General features: G+C 39.4%; 1 protein-coding gene across 5 annotated transcripts in view; it reads right to left on the bottom strand.

The window, feature by feature from the left end:
* The window catches only part of LOC131162936 (histone deacetylase 14, chloroplastic), a 98150-nt gene that overhangs the window by 721 nt on the left and 82688 nt on the right, over positions 1 to 14741 (bottom strand). For all 5 annotated transcript variants that reach the window (XM_058119558.1, XM_058119559.1, XM_058119563.1 and 2 more), the window contains one exon: positions 140 to 321. In XM_058119558.1, coding sequence (XP_057975541.1) covers positions 140 to 321 — 182 coding nt within the window. The remainder of the gene's footprint in view (positions 1 to 139; positions 322 to 14741) is intronic.

Below are 14741 nucleotides of genomic sequence, written 5' to 3'. Positions count from 1 at the left end.
GGGCAAGAATCATGCGAACACAAGCTCTATATGTAGGTATGAGTGCATGCACATAGTCCACTAGACTTCAAGCATGTATTCAACTTCAAATTTTTTTGGTCAATGATCATGTATTAATTTCACAAAAATAACTACTCACCCAGCTGATACTAGAATTATATTTGGTTTGAACCTTTGAGCACACGGTGCGATGACTTCATCAAACACAATCCGCATGGCAGTATCACCTGAACCTCCTGGAAGAGGTAGATTTAGAGTTGCTCCTTCACCATTTCCATATCCTACCTCATCAATTTTACCTGTACCTGGATAGCTTCCATCCTGCATCAATAAAAGATCAAAACAAAACCTACGAACTGAACATACTAAAAAGGACACAACAGGTGATAAAAATATTAATCCAAATAAATTTAAAACAAAAAAACAAAAATTGTTGAATAATTGGGTAAATGAAAGACCTAAAGACAATGATATGCCCCTCCATTTATAATATTTTTCAATTACATGCCAATGACCATAATACCCTTACCCGTATTAATTCTCGCTTATTAACATGACAATAACACACTATAATGCTAAATAACTAAAATAAATATTAATACTCCCCCTTAAGCTGGAACATATATATTATATGATAACTTGTTACAAATGAATCTAACAAGAGCACCCCCAAGGCTTTAGTAAATAAATTAGCAAGTTGCAAATCAAACTTGACTTAAGTGGTGATATTGAACTTCTGTACAAGCTTCTCCTGCATAAAGTAGTAATCAACTTCGATGTGTTTTGTCTACTCATGGAAGTTTGGGATGGGGTAATATGAATGGCAGCTTGATCATCACATAATAAACTCCAAAGACTGAGAATATGGAAACTCAGTTCTTCCAAAATGTTCTTAAACCAAACAGGTTCACATGTCGTGTGAGTCATGACCCTATACTCTAACTCATCACTTAACCTAGCTACCACAATATTATTTTTACTCTTCCAAGAAATCAAATTACTAACAACAAAAATATAGTACTTAATGGTGGATCTTCCATCGAAAAGGTGACCTGGCCCAATCTGCATCAATATGTCCTTGAATACAAGTATGAATTCAATCTTGATATAAGAGACCTCTCCCAAGTGTACCTTTGAGATATCTCATAATGCGAATTAATGCATCCCAGTGACTTGATCTTGAAGAATAAAAAAACTAACACTTATTGCAAAAGATATATCCAGTGGAGAGATTGTGAGATAATTCAACTTTTCAATAAGTCTCTGGTATCGTCTTGGATCGGGCAACAAATCACCCACATCTAACACTAGCTTACTGTTACGATCTATAGGTGTATCAATAGGTTTGGATCCTAATATCCAACTCTCATCTAAAAGATCAAAAACATAGCTCCTCCATAACAAGATGGTTCCTACATGACCTCTTGATACTTCTATACCCAAAAAGTACTTCAATGGCCCCAAATCCTTGGTTTGAAACTTAGTCTATAGGAAATGCTTTAGGCCTAGATACCTTGATAATCATCACTAGCAATCACAACATCATCCACATACACAATAAGCAGAATCCTGCTGAATGGAGTATGGTAATAAAATACAAAATGATCTACTGCACACTGTTTAAGGTCAAACTTAATCATTATAGCACTAAATCAACCAAACTATGCCCTTGCAGATTGTTTTAAACCATATAATGACTTATTGAGACGACATGCTAAGCCCTATCCGCCCGGCCCCCCTGCCCCCAAGAGCCAAAAACCCAAATGGTTGCTCCATAAAGACCTCTTGAAGATCACCATATAGGAAAGCATTCTTCACATCTAATTAATGTGGAGGTTAGTGACAAGTGGTGGCTACGAAGATGAACAAACATACTGCAGCAAGTTTGGCAACATGGGAGAATATGTTTGAATAATCCAAACTATATGCCTAAGTCTATCTCTTAGTAGCAAAGTAGGCCTTCAATAGAATTACAAAACCATCTGGATTGACCTTCATATCGTACACCCAACGATGACAAACCACGGACTTATCGAAATGAAAAGGTACCAACTCCTAAGTATTGTTATCTTGTAGCATGTGCATCTATTCAATAATTGCATTCATCCACCCAAAATGGGACTTGACTTTAAAAATAAACTTTAAAAGAGCATTAGAAGACATAGTAGTGTGAGGGTAATGCGAAATCGTAACAAACAAAATTAAAGGTTGGATGTTAGGTACAAGTGCACTTACCTTTTTAAACAGCAATAGAAAGGTCAACCACTTGGGAAATAGGATCACCTGTCAAAAGAACTAGAGGCACAAAAGTGAAAACTGGAGGAGGCTTTCCTTCCTTGATTCTTCGTGTGTACACTTGTAAATTGGGACAATCCAAACAATAAAAAGGACTCAAACTAAATAAGGTTGTAGGATGGATGGGCAAAGAAAATAGGCTAGGATCGGGAAGACTAGGCAAAGGAAGGGACTCATCAAGGTCAACTAGAACTCAAGGAATCAAAATATTATGGTGTAAACAAAACTATGAGATCATAAGAGAAAAGGAATTGATGTAAAGCAAGGCAGTAACATCAATATCCTTTTTGAGTACACGAATAACTTTAAAATTTGCATGTGATAGCACAAGGATTCAACTTATCTGTTCCTAAATTAACTAATAAATAAAAATCACACAACTAAATATATGAGGAGGAATGGAGAACCAAAAAAGCCTTAGGAAAGATAATTGAATATGAGATTTTACCACCAAGGACAAAAAATGAAATTTTTATTAATGAGAGCAAGCTATGAGCACAACATCGCTCTAAAAAACTTTAGGGATGTTCATTTGATATTTTTAGGTTTGAGAGACTTCGAGAATGTCTTTTTTTTTTTTTTTTTCTCTACAACTTCATTTTGTTGTGGACTATGGGCACATGATGAATAATGGATTATGCTAGAGTTAGTCATATAAGTAGTGAATTGAGTACTAAAGTACACCTAGCATTATCACTCTGAAGTATCCAGAATGGGATATCAAACTAAGCCCTTAATTGAAAACAAATATTAAACAACTCATAACAATCTTTCAGTAAACACAAGCAAGTCATTCTGGAATAGTCACTGATAGATGTAACAAATTACCGAAACCCCGACTTTGACATAACCTAATTAGGATCTCAAACATCTAAAAGGACTAACATGAAAAGTCAAATAACTCTTTTATTGACTCGAGAAGCAAAGGAAACAATGAGGCTTTCCTAATTGACAAGACTCACATTGAAGGTTTATCATGGAACTAGTAGGAACTAGCTTTCTAACTTTTCCAATGATGGATGATCAAAGTAACAATGGATTTGATATGGTGTGGAAGTGGCAGTACAGGCAATAGGAGGAGAGAGCAACTCATAGTAGGAAAGTCCACTAGTCTCACATCCTATGTAAATCGCCTTCCTCATCTTCAAATCCTAAATAAGAATAGAATAAAAAAAGAACGTTATAAAGCAATTTAGTTGACTTTTAATTTTACCAACAAACACAAGATTTAAGGGGAATTAGCAATGTACAAAGCTGGAGGAAGTAGGATGTACTATTCCTATCCCCTTAAATGCAGTGGACCAATTGGCAAGGGTAACTTGAGGTAGATTTTTAAAATACTATAAGGCAAAAAAAAAGTTGGTGGCACCCATCATATAGTTAATAGCAACAAAGTTGATAACCCAGGTACTAGTGGGAGAGATATCAAATGACATAGATAGTAAGATTGCCTTTGTGAGCAAAAAAAACAATGTGATGGGATGCTTGTTGGGATGCTTAATATCGCAAGAACCTTGAATACTCCTCCTTTAAAATAATTATAGAACATTTTTCAACCGAACAAGTGACTAATGAGGGAAACACACTTTTCTAGGATTTGGGAATTCCATCCTAACACACACACCACCTCGATAAAGCAATAGATAAAAAATAAACAACAAACAACATGTTTTTCGAATTCATCAACTCCATCCCAACACATAAGATGACTATGGTGTTGCTTTTGCAAAATCAATAGGGTTTTTGCGTTCATAAACTAGCAGTGTCACGCCCCAAATCCACAAATGGGCCCCAGGTGTGAATTTAGTAACCTATCTCTGTATCAATTAAACATACATAATACTATACTTAATGAAGGTCCAACCCCGTGGGGTACATGTAAACCCTATACACATCCACATACACATCAAATACGCAGCGGAAATGTTCTTTCTATACATACATTATACCATACAACGTACCATACCAGAGTCTATCCATAACTAGAATCTACATTCCAAAATACCATACATACCCCGAGTGTCTACAAAATCCAATAATGACAACCCAGTTACAAATCCATACGTAGATAAGTACTTTAGGTAGCTAACCGACACCAACGCTCCCTAACACTAGGATGCTAGTTTCAGCTGAAGGACCTGAAAATCAGTTGTATTTTCGGGGTGAAACACCTCTCAATAAGGAAGAAAGCAGTTTATATCAGTGTCTGGCATACAAGTATTATTTTAACATAAAACATAACAAGATACAGTTCCAGTATTTTCACAATCCAGTTCTAGTACATACGATACCAAATATACGGTCAGTGTCGTCATACTCAAGCACTCAATACCCTGCAATAACCGAAGCCTCACAGTGATATCGTTGCTAGTATGGTGTCCACTCACACTCATCAGTGACCAACCGGAACAAACAGACGATATTTCACACCCTCAGATATAGAGTCGGACACTCTCGCCCACGGTAATTAGCCGAGACATGGCGTCAGCGTACAGTAATTAGCCGCCCCTAGTTGATTTACAAAACCTGGAAAAATTTTGGAACTCATGTTCCTATACCCATTAGCGTACGGTAATTAGCCGTCCCTAACTATTTTACAAAACCTGAAACATTTTACATATAACATTTCATTCCACACTTATTTGAGTATACAACAAATCATATCGTTTTCAATTCGAGAAATACAGATTAATACAAATACAGGTACGGTCATCCCATTACTACAGTTTTATACAATATACAATTTTCCAACAAAAATAAGGATGATACTCAAAACCCCCAATTTTCCCAAAAACTGTAACCCGAAAATCCTGCATTTTCACCCGATAGATTTTCCCAAATAAGTAACCAAAACATACATACAATCGTAAACTACATGTTTACCAATTTCGATTTCAAAATATAACTGATATAAATATAATCCCCTTACCTTTTCCCGAATACCAAAATACGAACTCTACGGCTCCAAAACTATGAACCAAATTCTCAAAACCTAAACATCCAAGAACTATACTTCACTATAATTCTAACTACAACATATATACCAAAACGAAACTAAAATCGGACCCTTATCTCGATTTTGGGTCAAAACCCGAAAATCCTCGAAACAAATTTCCGATCTGCTAAAAATGTAGAGCTTCACCTCTTGATCCACATGGTAACGTCGGATCATTGATTCCTGCAACTGACGGCTTGAAATCCTAGAGAGAAAGAGGGAGGATTCAAGTTCTAGAGAGAGAGAGAGAAAGAGTTTTAGCTTTCTTAGCAATGAAGCAACAAAATATCCTATTTATAGACCCTTAACCCGGTCCAATTCGTCGACAAATCATCCACACATTTCATCGATGAACCAGCTCCTTTAACGACGAACCCTATCCTAATATTTTACAATACGTTCGGTATCTCTTCGTTGACGAGGCTCTGAATTTCAGCGTCAAAGAGTATGAGGGCCTTTGTCGACGAGAACAATGGCTTTGTCGATGAACCCCGCAAAATTTACCTTTTTACCCTTTCTCATTTAGTCAATCTACATATCTCGGGTCGGGTTTTTACAACCTCCCATCCTTACAAAAACTTCGTTCTTGAAATTTGTAATCTCTCATTTACCAACTCAACTACATACCCAAATGCATAACTGACTCTAGGAAGAGCCGACGGCCACCCACATAGTAGCCCCGTCCCAAATACATACATACCCTCACTTATGGCGGAAGAATAGCGTGGTTACATACATACACTGTCTTGGGAGCTCACAATATTACAAAACTCTCCCAGAGACTAACCACACATCATTACTACAATAGCAGAATATTACATACATACATACAATACCCATTACCGATTCGGCTATCAAAACTACTACTCAGAACAACTGCGGATATTTCTGGCGTATTTCCATCTCTAACTCCCAAGAAACTTCCTCAACCGCGTGATTCCGCCACAGTACCTTCACTAATGGTATCTCTTTGGTATGCAGTTTCTGAACTTTATGGTCCAAAATCTGAACAGGTATCTCCTCATACGCCAAAGCATCCCCAATCTCTAAAGATTCGTAACTAATCACGCGCGACGAATCCGGCACGTACTTTCTCAACATGGATACGTGGAACACATCATGGATCCTCGAGAGCACTAGGGGTAGTGCAATCCTGTAGGCCACCGAACCCACTCATTCCAGTACCTTGAATGGTCCAATATAACTTGGACTCAGCTTGCCCTTTTTCCTGAACGTCATCACTCCTTTCATCAGAGCGATCCTCAGGAATATCTTACCCCCCATCTCGAATTCCAACTTATAACGGTGAACATCCGCGTAACTCTTCTACCGACTCTAAGCTGATTTAATGTTATCCCTAATCAATCTAACCTTCTCAAAAGCCTGCTGTACGAGTTCAGAACCCAATATCTGCCGTTCACCAACCTCATCCTAATACAGAGGAGACTGACACCTCCTACAATACAATGCCTTGAACGGTGCCATCCTGATACTAGTTTGGAAGCTATTTTTATAGGCAAACTCCACTAATGGTAGAAACTGAATCCAACTACCACCGAAGTCTAATACACAAGCTCGTAACATATCCTCCAAGATTTGTATCATCCTCTCTGACTGTCCATCAATCTGGGGGTGGAACGTTGTACTGAATGTAAGCTTCATCCCTAGTGCTTCTTGTAAACTCTTCCAGAATCGAGAAGTGAATCTTAGGTCTTGATCCGAAACGATGGTCACCGGTACCCCGTGCATTCTGATTATCTTATACACGTACAAATCTGCTAGCCTACTCAAAGAGTAGCTAACCTTCACCGGTATAAAGTGAGCAGATTTAGTCAACCTATCCACGATTACCCAGATGGCATTCTGCCCATGTAGTGTTGATGGTAACCCAGTGACAAAGTCCATGGAAATATGCTCTCACTTCTACTCTGAAATACTCAATGGCTATACGGCTCTGCCGGCCTCTGATGTTCAGCCTTTACCTGCTGACACGCCAGACAGTGCTCCAAAAATCGAGCAATCTCCCTTTTCATGCCACTCCACCAGAAAGATTCGTGCAAATCCCGATACATATTCGTACTACCCAGATGTACCGTATACAAAGAACGATGCGCCTCCTCCAGGATCGTCCTCTTTATCCCATCATCGTTGGGAACACACAGTCTGGTCCCAAACCTCAGTACACCTCTCTCGGAGATGTTAAAATCTGCAACCAACCCTTTCTGCACTTTCTCTACAACCTCGACTAACTCCGTATCATTAGCCTATGCGGCTTTAATCCTCTAAAATAATGTTGATTGGATCACCAAGCTAGCAATGAAAGGCTGATAATTACTATCCACCAAATCCACGCCAAGACTTTCCAGATCCCATCTGATATGATGCTGACCTACCACTACAGATACTGATACGTGCTCTGACTTCCGACTCAACGCATCAGCTACCACGTTAGCTTTCCCCGGATGATAGCTAATGGTGCAATCGTAGTCCTTGATCAATTTCAACCACCTCCTCTGCCTCATGTTCAATTCCTTCTATGTGAAGAAGTATCTGAGGCTCTTGTAGTCCGTGAAGATCTCATACTGTTCGCCGTACAAATAGTGTCTCCAGATCTTCAACGCATAAACTACTGCCGCCAACTCCAGATCGTGCGTGGGGTAATTCTTCTTGTACTCCTTGAGTTTCCGAGAAGCATACGCAATTACCTTTCCCTGTTGCATCAGCACACATCCCAAACCCTTTAGCGATGCGTCGCTGTAAATCACAAAACCACCGTCCCCAAATGGGATGGTTAAAACCGGAATAGTGACCAGTCAGTGTTTCAACTCCTGGAAACTCTACTCGCACTCATCGGTCCATTCAAATCTCACACCCTTCCTCATCAACCGTGTTAGAGAGCCAAATAACCTAGAGAATCCCTCCACGAACCGCCAATAATGCCCAGCCAATCCTCGGAAACTCCAAACATCCTCCTGCACACTCTTCAGTTTCACCTAGTCAACAACTGCTTCTATCTTATCAGGATCAACTGAGATACCACCCTTCGACACGACATGGCCTAGAAACGCGACCTGGCTCAGCCAGAACTCAAATTTATTCAACATAGCATACAGGATATAGCTTCTTTCCCCGTAGTACCTGAAGTACCAACCTTAGATGGTTTTCGTGCTCTTCCTAACTTCTAAAGTATACTAGAATATCGTCGATAAATACCACTACAAACTGATCTAGGTATTCATGGAAAACCTTGTTCATTAGGTCCATAAATACTGTCGGGGCATTAGTTAACCCGAAAGGCATGACCAGAAACTCGTAGTGACCGTATCTGGTTCGGAAAGCATTCTTCGCAACATCCTCGGTCCTAACTAGCACCTGATGATACTCTGACCGTAGATAGATCTTTAAAAAGACTTGTGTTCCTTACAGCTGGTCAAACAGATCATCTATATGAGGCAATGGGTATCGGTTCTTCACTGTTACCATGTTAATCTCATAGTAATCAATGCACATTCGCATCGACTCGTCCTTCTTCTTCACGAACAATACTGGGGCACCCCAAGGCGAAACATTAGGTCAGATAAAGCCCTTATCCAGTAGTTCCTGCAACTGCTCCTTCGACTCTCTAAGTTCAGCTGGAGCCATCCGATATGGAGCTTTAGAGATCGGCGCCTTGCCCGACAGCAGATCAATGGCGAACTCCACCGTGAGATCAAGAGGTAAACCAGGTAAGTCTTCCCAGAATACATTCGAAAATTCGTTAACCACTCAGATATCTTCAAGTTTCAAATCATCCCGAGGTGGTTCCTTCACGCAAGCTAAGTACTCCTAACAACCCTCCAAGAGTAACCTTCTCGCCTGTAAAACCGATAGAATCTGTGGCGTCGAACGCACACACGATCTCACAAATTCATACTCCTGCTCCCCAGGAGGTCTGAACACCACTACCTTCCTACAACAATCAATCACCGCATAACTAGAGAATAACCAATCCATCCCCAGTCTGACATCAAATCCGCACATGTCATACACTACTAGGTTCCCCGGTAGCAATCTTCCCTGAATAACCACTGGGCAATTTCCCAACATTTTACTGCAAATCATTATACTCCCAATCGGTGTAGCCACCAACAACCATTCATCCATCACTTGGGTTCCAACCCCACACAGTTTCACAAAATTAGTAGATATAAATGAATGGGTTGCTCCCGAGTCAAATCAAATAACAGTTCTATTCGAAAGCAATAACATGGTACCTATCACTACGTTCTCAGCGTGTTCCACATCTGCTGGAGTAAGGGAGTACACCCTCACCGGAGCCGTGTTTGCCTGATAGTTTCCCCGCGACATCTGATTACTTCTACGGTTCTGGCTCTGTGCATGCATATCACTCCTCTGTGCCTAACTGTTTCGGGATATGTGACCCGATTTGCCACAGTTGTAGCAGTTACCCCAGAATGGCCGACATTCCCCATCTGCCATTTACGGCACTTGGCGCATAGTGCGGAGAATGGATCTCCCTGAGAACTCTGTCGTTCGGTATTCAACGATAACCCGAACCATAGTTCTTATTCTTCTTCCACTGTCCCTGTCGAGGACCAGTATGAGAACCACAAGAGACTGGCCTCTTCTTCTATTCCTGTACCACTTCATCCCCCTAAAGGTCAACCTTAACTATGGTGGCTTTATCCACCAAAACAGAAAACTCTCAAATCTGCAGCATACCCACAAGCCTGCGGATGTCCTTCCTCAGACCCTTCTCGAACCTTTGAGTCTTCTCATACTCGTTCGAGATCAAATACGACACGAAACGAGATAGCTCTATATATCTGGCAACATATCTCTGCACCATCAGGGTTCCCTGAGTCAGGCTCGAGAACTCATTAGCCTTCGCGTTACGAGTAGAAGCTAGGGAGTATCTCTCGAAAAATACCTCCTTGAAGCGGCTCCAAGTCATACCAGATGGACTAGCTCTCTACTTCTCAAGCAGACTCACAGTCGTCCACCATCTTTCAGCCTCTCCTTCCAGCTAAAAAGTAGAATAGAGAACTTTCTGCTGATCAGTGCAGTGCAGAATTTCTAATATCTTCTCGGTCTTCTGCACCCAGTTCTCTGCTACTATCGGATCGGGTCCTCCCGTAAACGTCGAAGGGTGCATGCGGGTGAACCTCTCTATGGTACAACCCGAGGTAGTAGGAGAGTGCTCACGTCTCCTAACACTACGCCCGATCTCCCGCATAACCTTCCTCGTCAAATCCCGAGGCACAGAAGGAGACTCGTCACTCGCAGTCCCCTCGGAACCACTAACCAAGTTGTTATCCTTGGGCTCCATTATGAAAATAGGATAGGAATTGGTTAGAATTCCTATGTCATACATAGTTAACACAATCATTGAAAGCTAATCATGTTAGCTACTACTCTCACGGGTCTAGGTCTATCCTACCACACCGACACGAAATCATCAATGGTTCGCCGTGATTTTACTGAAATCAGCATTCCAGGAAAAACACTGAACACCGCCAATAAGTCCCTATCTAGCACAAACCAACCCTTGACCTACTCTACCCATTTCCTACATCTAATACTCCGGTATGTACATATAACTACGCCTAACCAAGTCTACAAGACCTAACAACCTGATCAGTTCTGAAACCAAACTGTCACGCCCCAACCCGCAAATGGGCCCCAAGTGCGAATTTAGTAACCTAACTTCTCTCTGTATCAATTAAACAAACATGATACTATACTGAATGAGGGTCTGACCTCGTGGTGTACACGTAAACCCTATACACATTCATACACATCAAATACGCAGCGAAAATACCATAAAACGTACCATACTAGAGTCTATCCATAACTAAAATCTACATTCCAAAATACCATACATACCCCGGGTGTCTACAAATCCCAATAATGACAACCTAGTTACAGAATCCCTACTTACATACATAAATACTCTACGTAACTAACCGACACTCATGCTCCCGAATGCTAGGATGCTAGTTTCGGCTACCCGAAGGACTTGAAAATCATTTGTATATTTGGGGTGAGACACCTCTCAGTAAGGAAGAAAGCAAGTTATATCAGTATGTGGCATACAAGTGTTATTTCAACATAAAGCATAACACGATACAGTTCCAGTATTTTCACAATCTAGTTCCAGTACATACGATACCAAATATACGGTCAGTGTTGTCACACTCAAGCACCCAATACCCTGCAATAACCGAAGCCTCACAGCGATATCGTTGCCAGTACAGTGTCCACTCACACCCATCGGTGACCAATCGGAACAAACAGGTGATATTTCACACCCTCGGATATAGAGTCGGACACTCTCGCCCATGATAATTAGCCGAGACATGGCGTCAGCATAAAGTAATTAGCCGCCCCTAGCTGATTTACAAAACCTGGAACAATTTTGAAACTCATGTTCCTATACCCATCAGCATACAGTAATCAGCCACCCCTAACTATTTTACAAAACCTGGAACATTTTACATACAACATTTCATTCCACACTTATTTGAGTATACAACAAATCATATCCTTTTCAATTCGAGAAATACAAATTAATACAAATACAGATACAGTCATCCCATTACTACAGTTTTATACAATATACGATTTTCCAACAAAAATAAAGATGATACCCGAAACCCTCAATTTTCCCAAAAACTGTAACCCGAAAATCTCGCATTTTCACCCAATAGATTTTTCCAAATAAGTAACCAAAACATACATACAATGGTAAACTACATGTTTACCGATTCCGATTTCAAAATATAACTGATATAACTATAATCCCCTTACCTTTTCCCGAATACAAAAATACGAACTCAACGGCTCCAAAACTACGAACTAAATTCCCAAAACCTAAACATCCAAGAACTATACTTCACTATAATTCTTACTACTACATATATATCGAAACGAAACTGAAATCGGACTCTTACCTCGGTTTTGGGTCAAAACCCAAAAATCCTCGAAACGAATTTACGATCCGCTAAAAACGTAGAACTTCTCCTCCTGGTCCATGTGATAATGTCGAATCGTTGATTCCGACAACTGACGGCCTGAAATCCTAGAAAAAGAAAGGGAGGATTCGAGTTCTAGAGAGAGAAAGAGAGAGTTTTACCTTTCTTAGCAATGAAGCAACAAAATATCCTATTTATAGACCCTTGACCCGGTCCAATTCGTCGACGAGACGGTGCCTTCATCGATGAATCATCCACACATTTCATCGACGAACCGCCTCGTTCGACGACAAACCCTATTCCGATATTTTACAACATGTTTAGTATCTCTTCGTCGACGAGGCTCTGAATTTCAGTGACAAAGAGTATGAGGGCCTTCATCAATGAGAACAATGGCTTCATCGACAAAGCCCACAAAATTTACCTTTTTACCCTTTCTCATTTAGTCAATCTACATATCTCGAGTCAGGTTCTTACAAGCAGTGTCACCCAAGAAAATTTTTACTGCTTTGGCTTCCAGCTACTCCCAGTTGTTTTTTAGGGCTATGATGTTGCTAGAAATTTTTCTATGATGGTAGACGTGCAACGAGTTTAGGGATTTAGGCTTCACTTTTGATGCTAGTTGTGGTAATTAGGGTTTAGGTCCCAAATTCATGCTTTAAATATCATGTTGATTAATTGGGTAAAATGGTAAATCTAATCACAATGATAGGTCTCACCCTTTATTTATAATATAAGTCATGTGCATATGAATGACCATAATACCCTTACTAACTTTTCATTTATTAACATAACACTAAGATACTAATAATTATAAATGCCTAAAATAACCATTAATATGAATCAATCAAGCTATATTCTGCAAGGTAAACCCAAAGCACAAACATTATTGACCACAGATAAACACAAATACATCTTAGAAATTCAAATTTTTTATGGTATGCCCATTATTAGACTCTCAATGTTATATCAACAAACCTCAATATTACGAAAATTCCTGACATGTTTAACTAGACAATAAAATATTTTGATGTTGTACAAAATGATTGGATATAATCTTACTAGAAGTCTAAAATGCTCCATTCATCAATCATCTTTGCTAAAGACTAGAAACCTTTCTCAATTTCAAACCTTCTAACAAAAATAATTGTAGCTCCTAAAAACACATTACTATGAAGTTTCAATAGAAATTACCCAAATTTCCCTGCACCAAAAAGGTCATCCAAAGATATATATTAAGATACCTACAAACAACTTACAACACGCATGGAAAGCAAGTGCCATTCTCTGGCAAGTTGACAAACTACGGATAGATACATACAGGTAAGGGTCAAGAACATAGTTTAATCTATATTCTAGGTCTACTTGTAAATATAGATAAACATGTATCTCCAAAAAAATTTAAATAGATCGTCAACCAAGTGTCACAGTTTTATTTATTCATTATGACTTCACAGGGTTTTTTTTTTTTTATTTTAAAAAAAGGTTCCTCAATCTCTATGCAACCCTATACACATGATCCACAAACTTCATGGGGACCCCATCTTTCAAAGGCTTGAAGAAAAGTAGTTCTTTGCATACAACAACAACAACAAAACCAAGCCTTAGTCCCACTAAGTGGGGTCAGCTATGTGAATCCTTTTCCGCCAATTTATGCGATCATGGACCATTTCTTTTGATAGATTCAAGGATATTAAATTCATACTCACTATCTCCTTCCAAGTCATTTTAGGTCTATCCCTACCTCTTCTACTGCCCCCCACAGTAACTAAGTCACTCTTCCTCACAGGTGCACTATAAGGCCTACATTGCAAGTGTCCATACCATCTGAGGCGTCTCTCCCTTATCTTATCTTCTATAGGAGTTACACCTAACTTACCATGAATATGTTCATTCCTCAATTTATCTTTCAATGTTATACCACTCATCCATCTAAGCATTCTCATCTCGACAATTTTTACTTTTTGGATATTATGTTTCTTCGTCGCCCAACATTCCAATCCATTTAGCATAGTAGGTCTTATAGCTATCCTATAAAACTTCCCTTTCAATTTTAAGGGAATTCAACAATCACATAGCACATTGGAAACACTTCTCCATTTTACCCAATCTGCTTTAACTTTATACATTACATCATCTTCAATTTCTTCTTCAGCTTGCATAATAGATCCAAGGTATCGAAATCTACAAGTGTTATTTATTTCTTCATCATCAAGTTTAACTTTGTCTTCAATATTCCTCCTATCATTACTAAAATTACATTTCATATATTCTATTTTATTTATACTTATCCTAAAGCCTCTAAATTCCAAAGTTTCTCTCCATAATTCTAACTCAGCCTCTACTTCGTCCCTAGTTTCGTCAATTAATACAATATCATCTGCAAACAGCATACACCATGGAACCTTCTTTTGAATACTTTTAGTCAATTGGTCCATCACTAAAGCAAAAAGATAAGGACTCAAAACAAATTCTTG

This window comes from Malania oleifera, chromosome 8, assembly GCF_029873635.1.
Source record: "Malania oleifera isolate guangnan ecotype guangnan chromosome 8, ASM2987363v1, whole genome shotgun sequence".
Classification (NCBI taxonomy): domain Eukaryota; kingdom Viridiplantae; phylum Streptophyta; class Magnoliopsida; order Santalales; family Ximeniaceae; genus Malania; species Malania oleifera.
The sequence above is the reverse complement of the archived record's forward strand: the minus strand, read 5'-3'. Positions and strand labels throughout refer to the sequence as shown.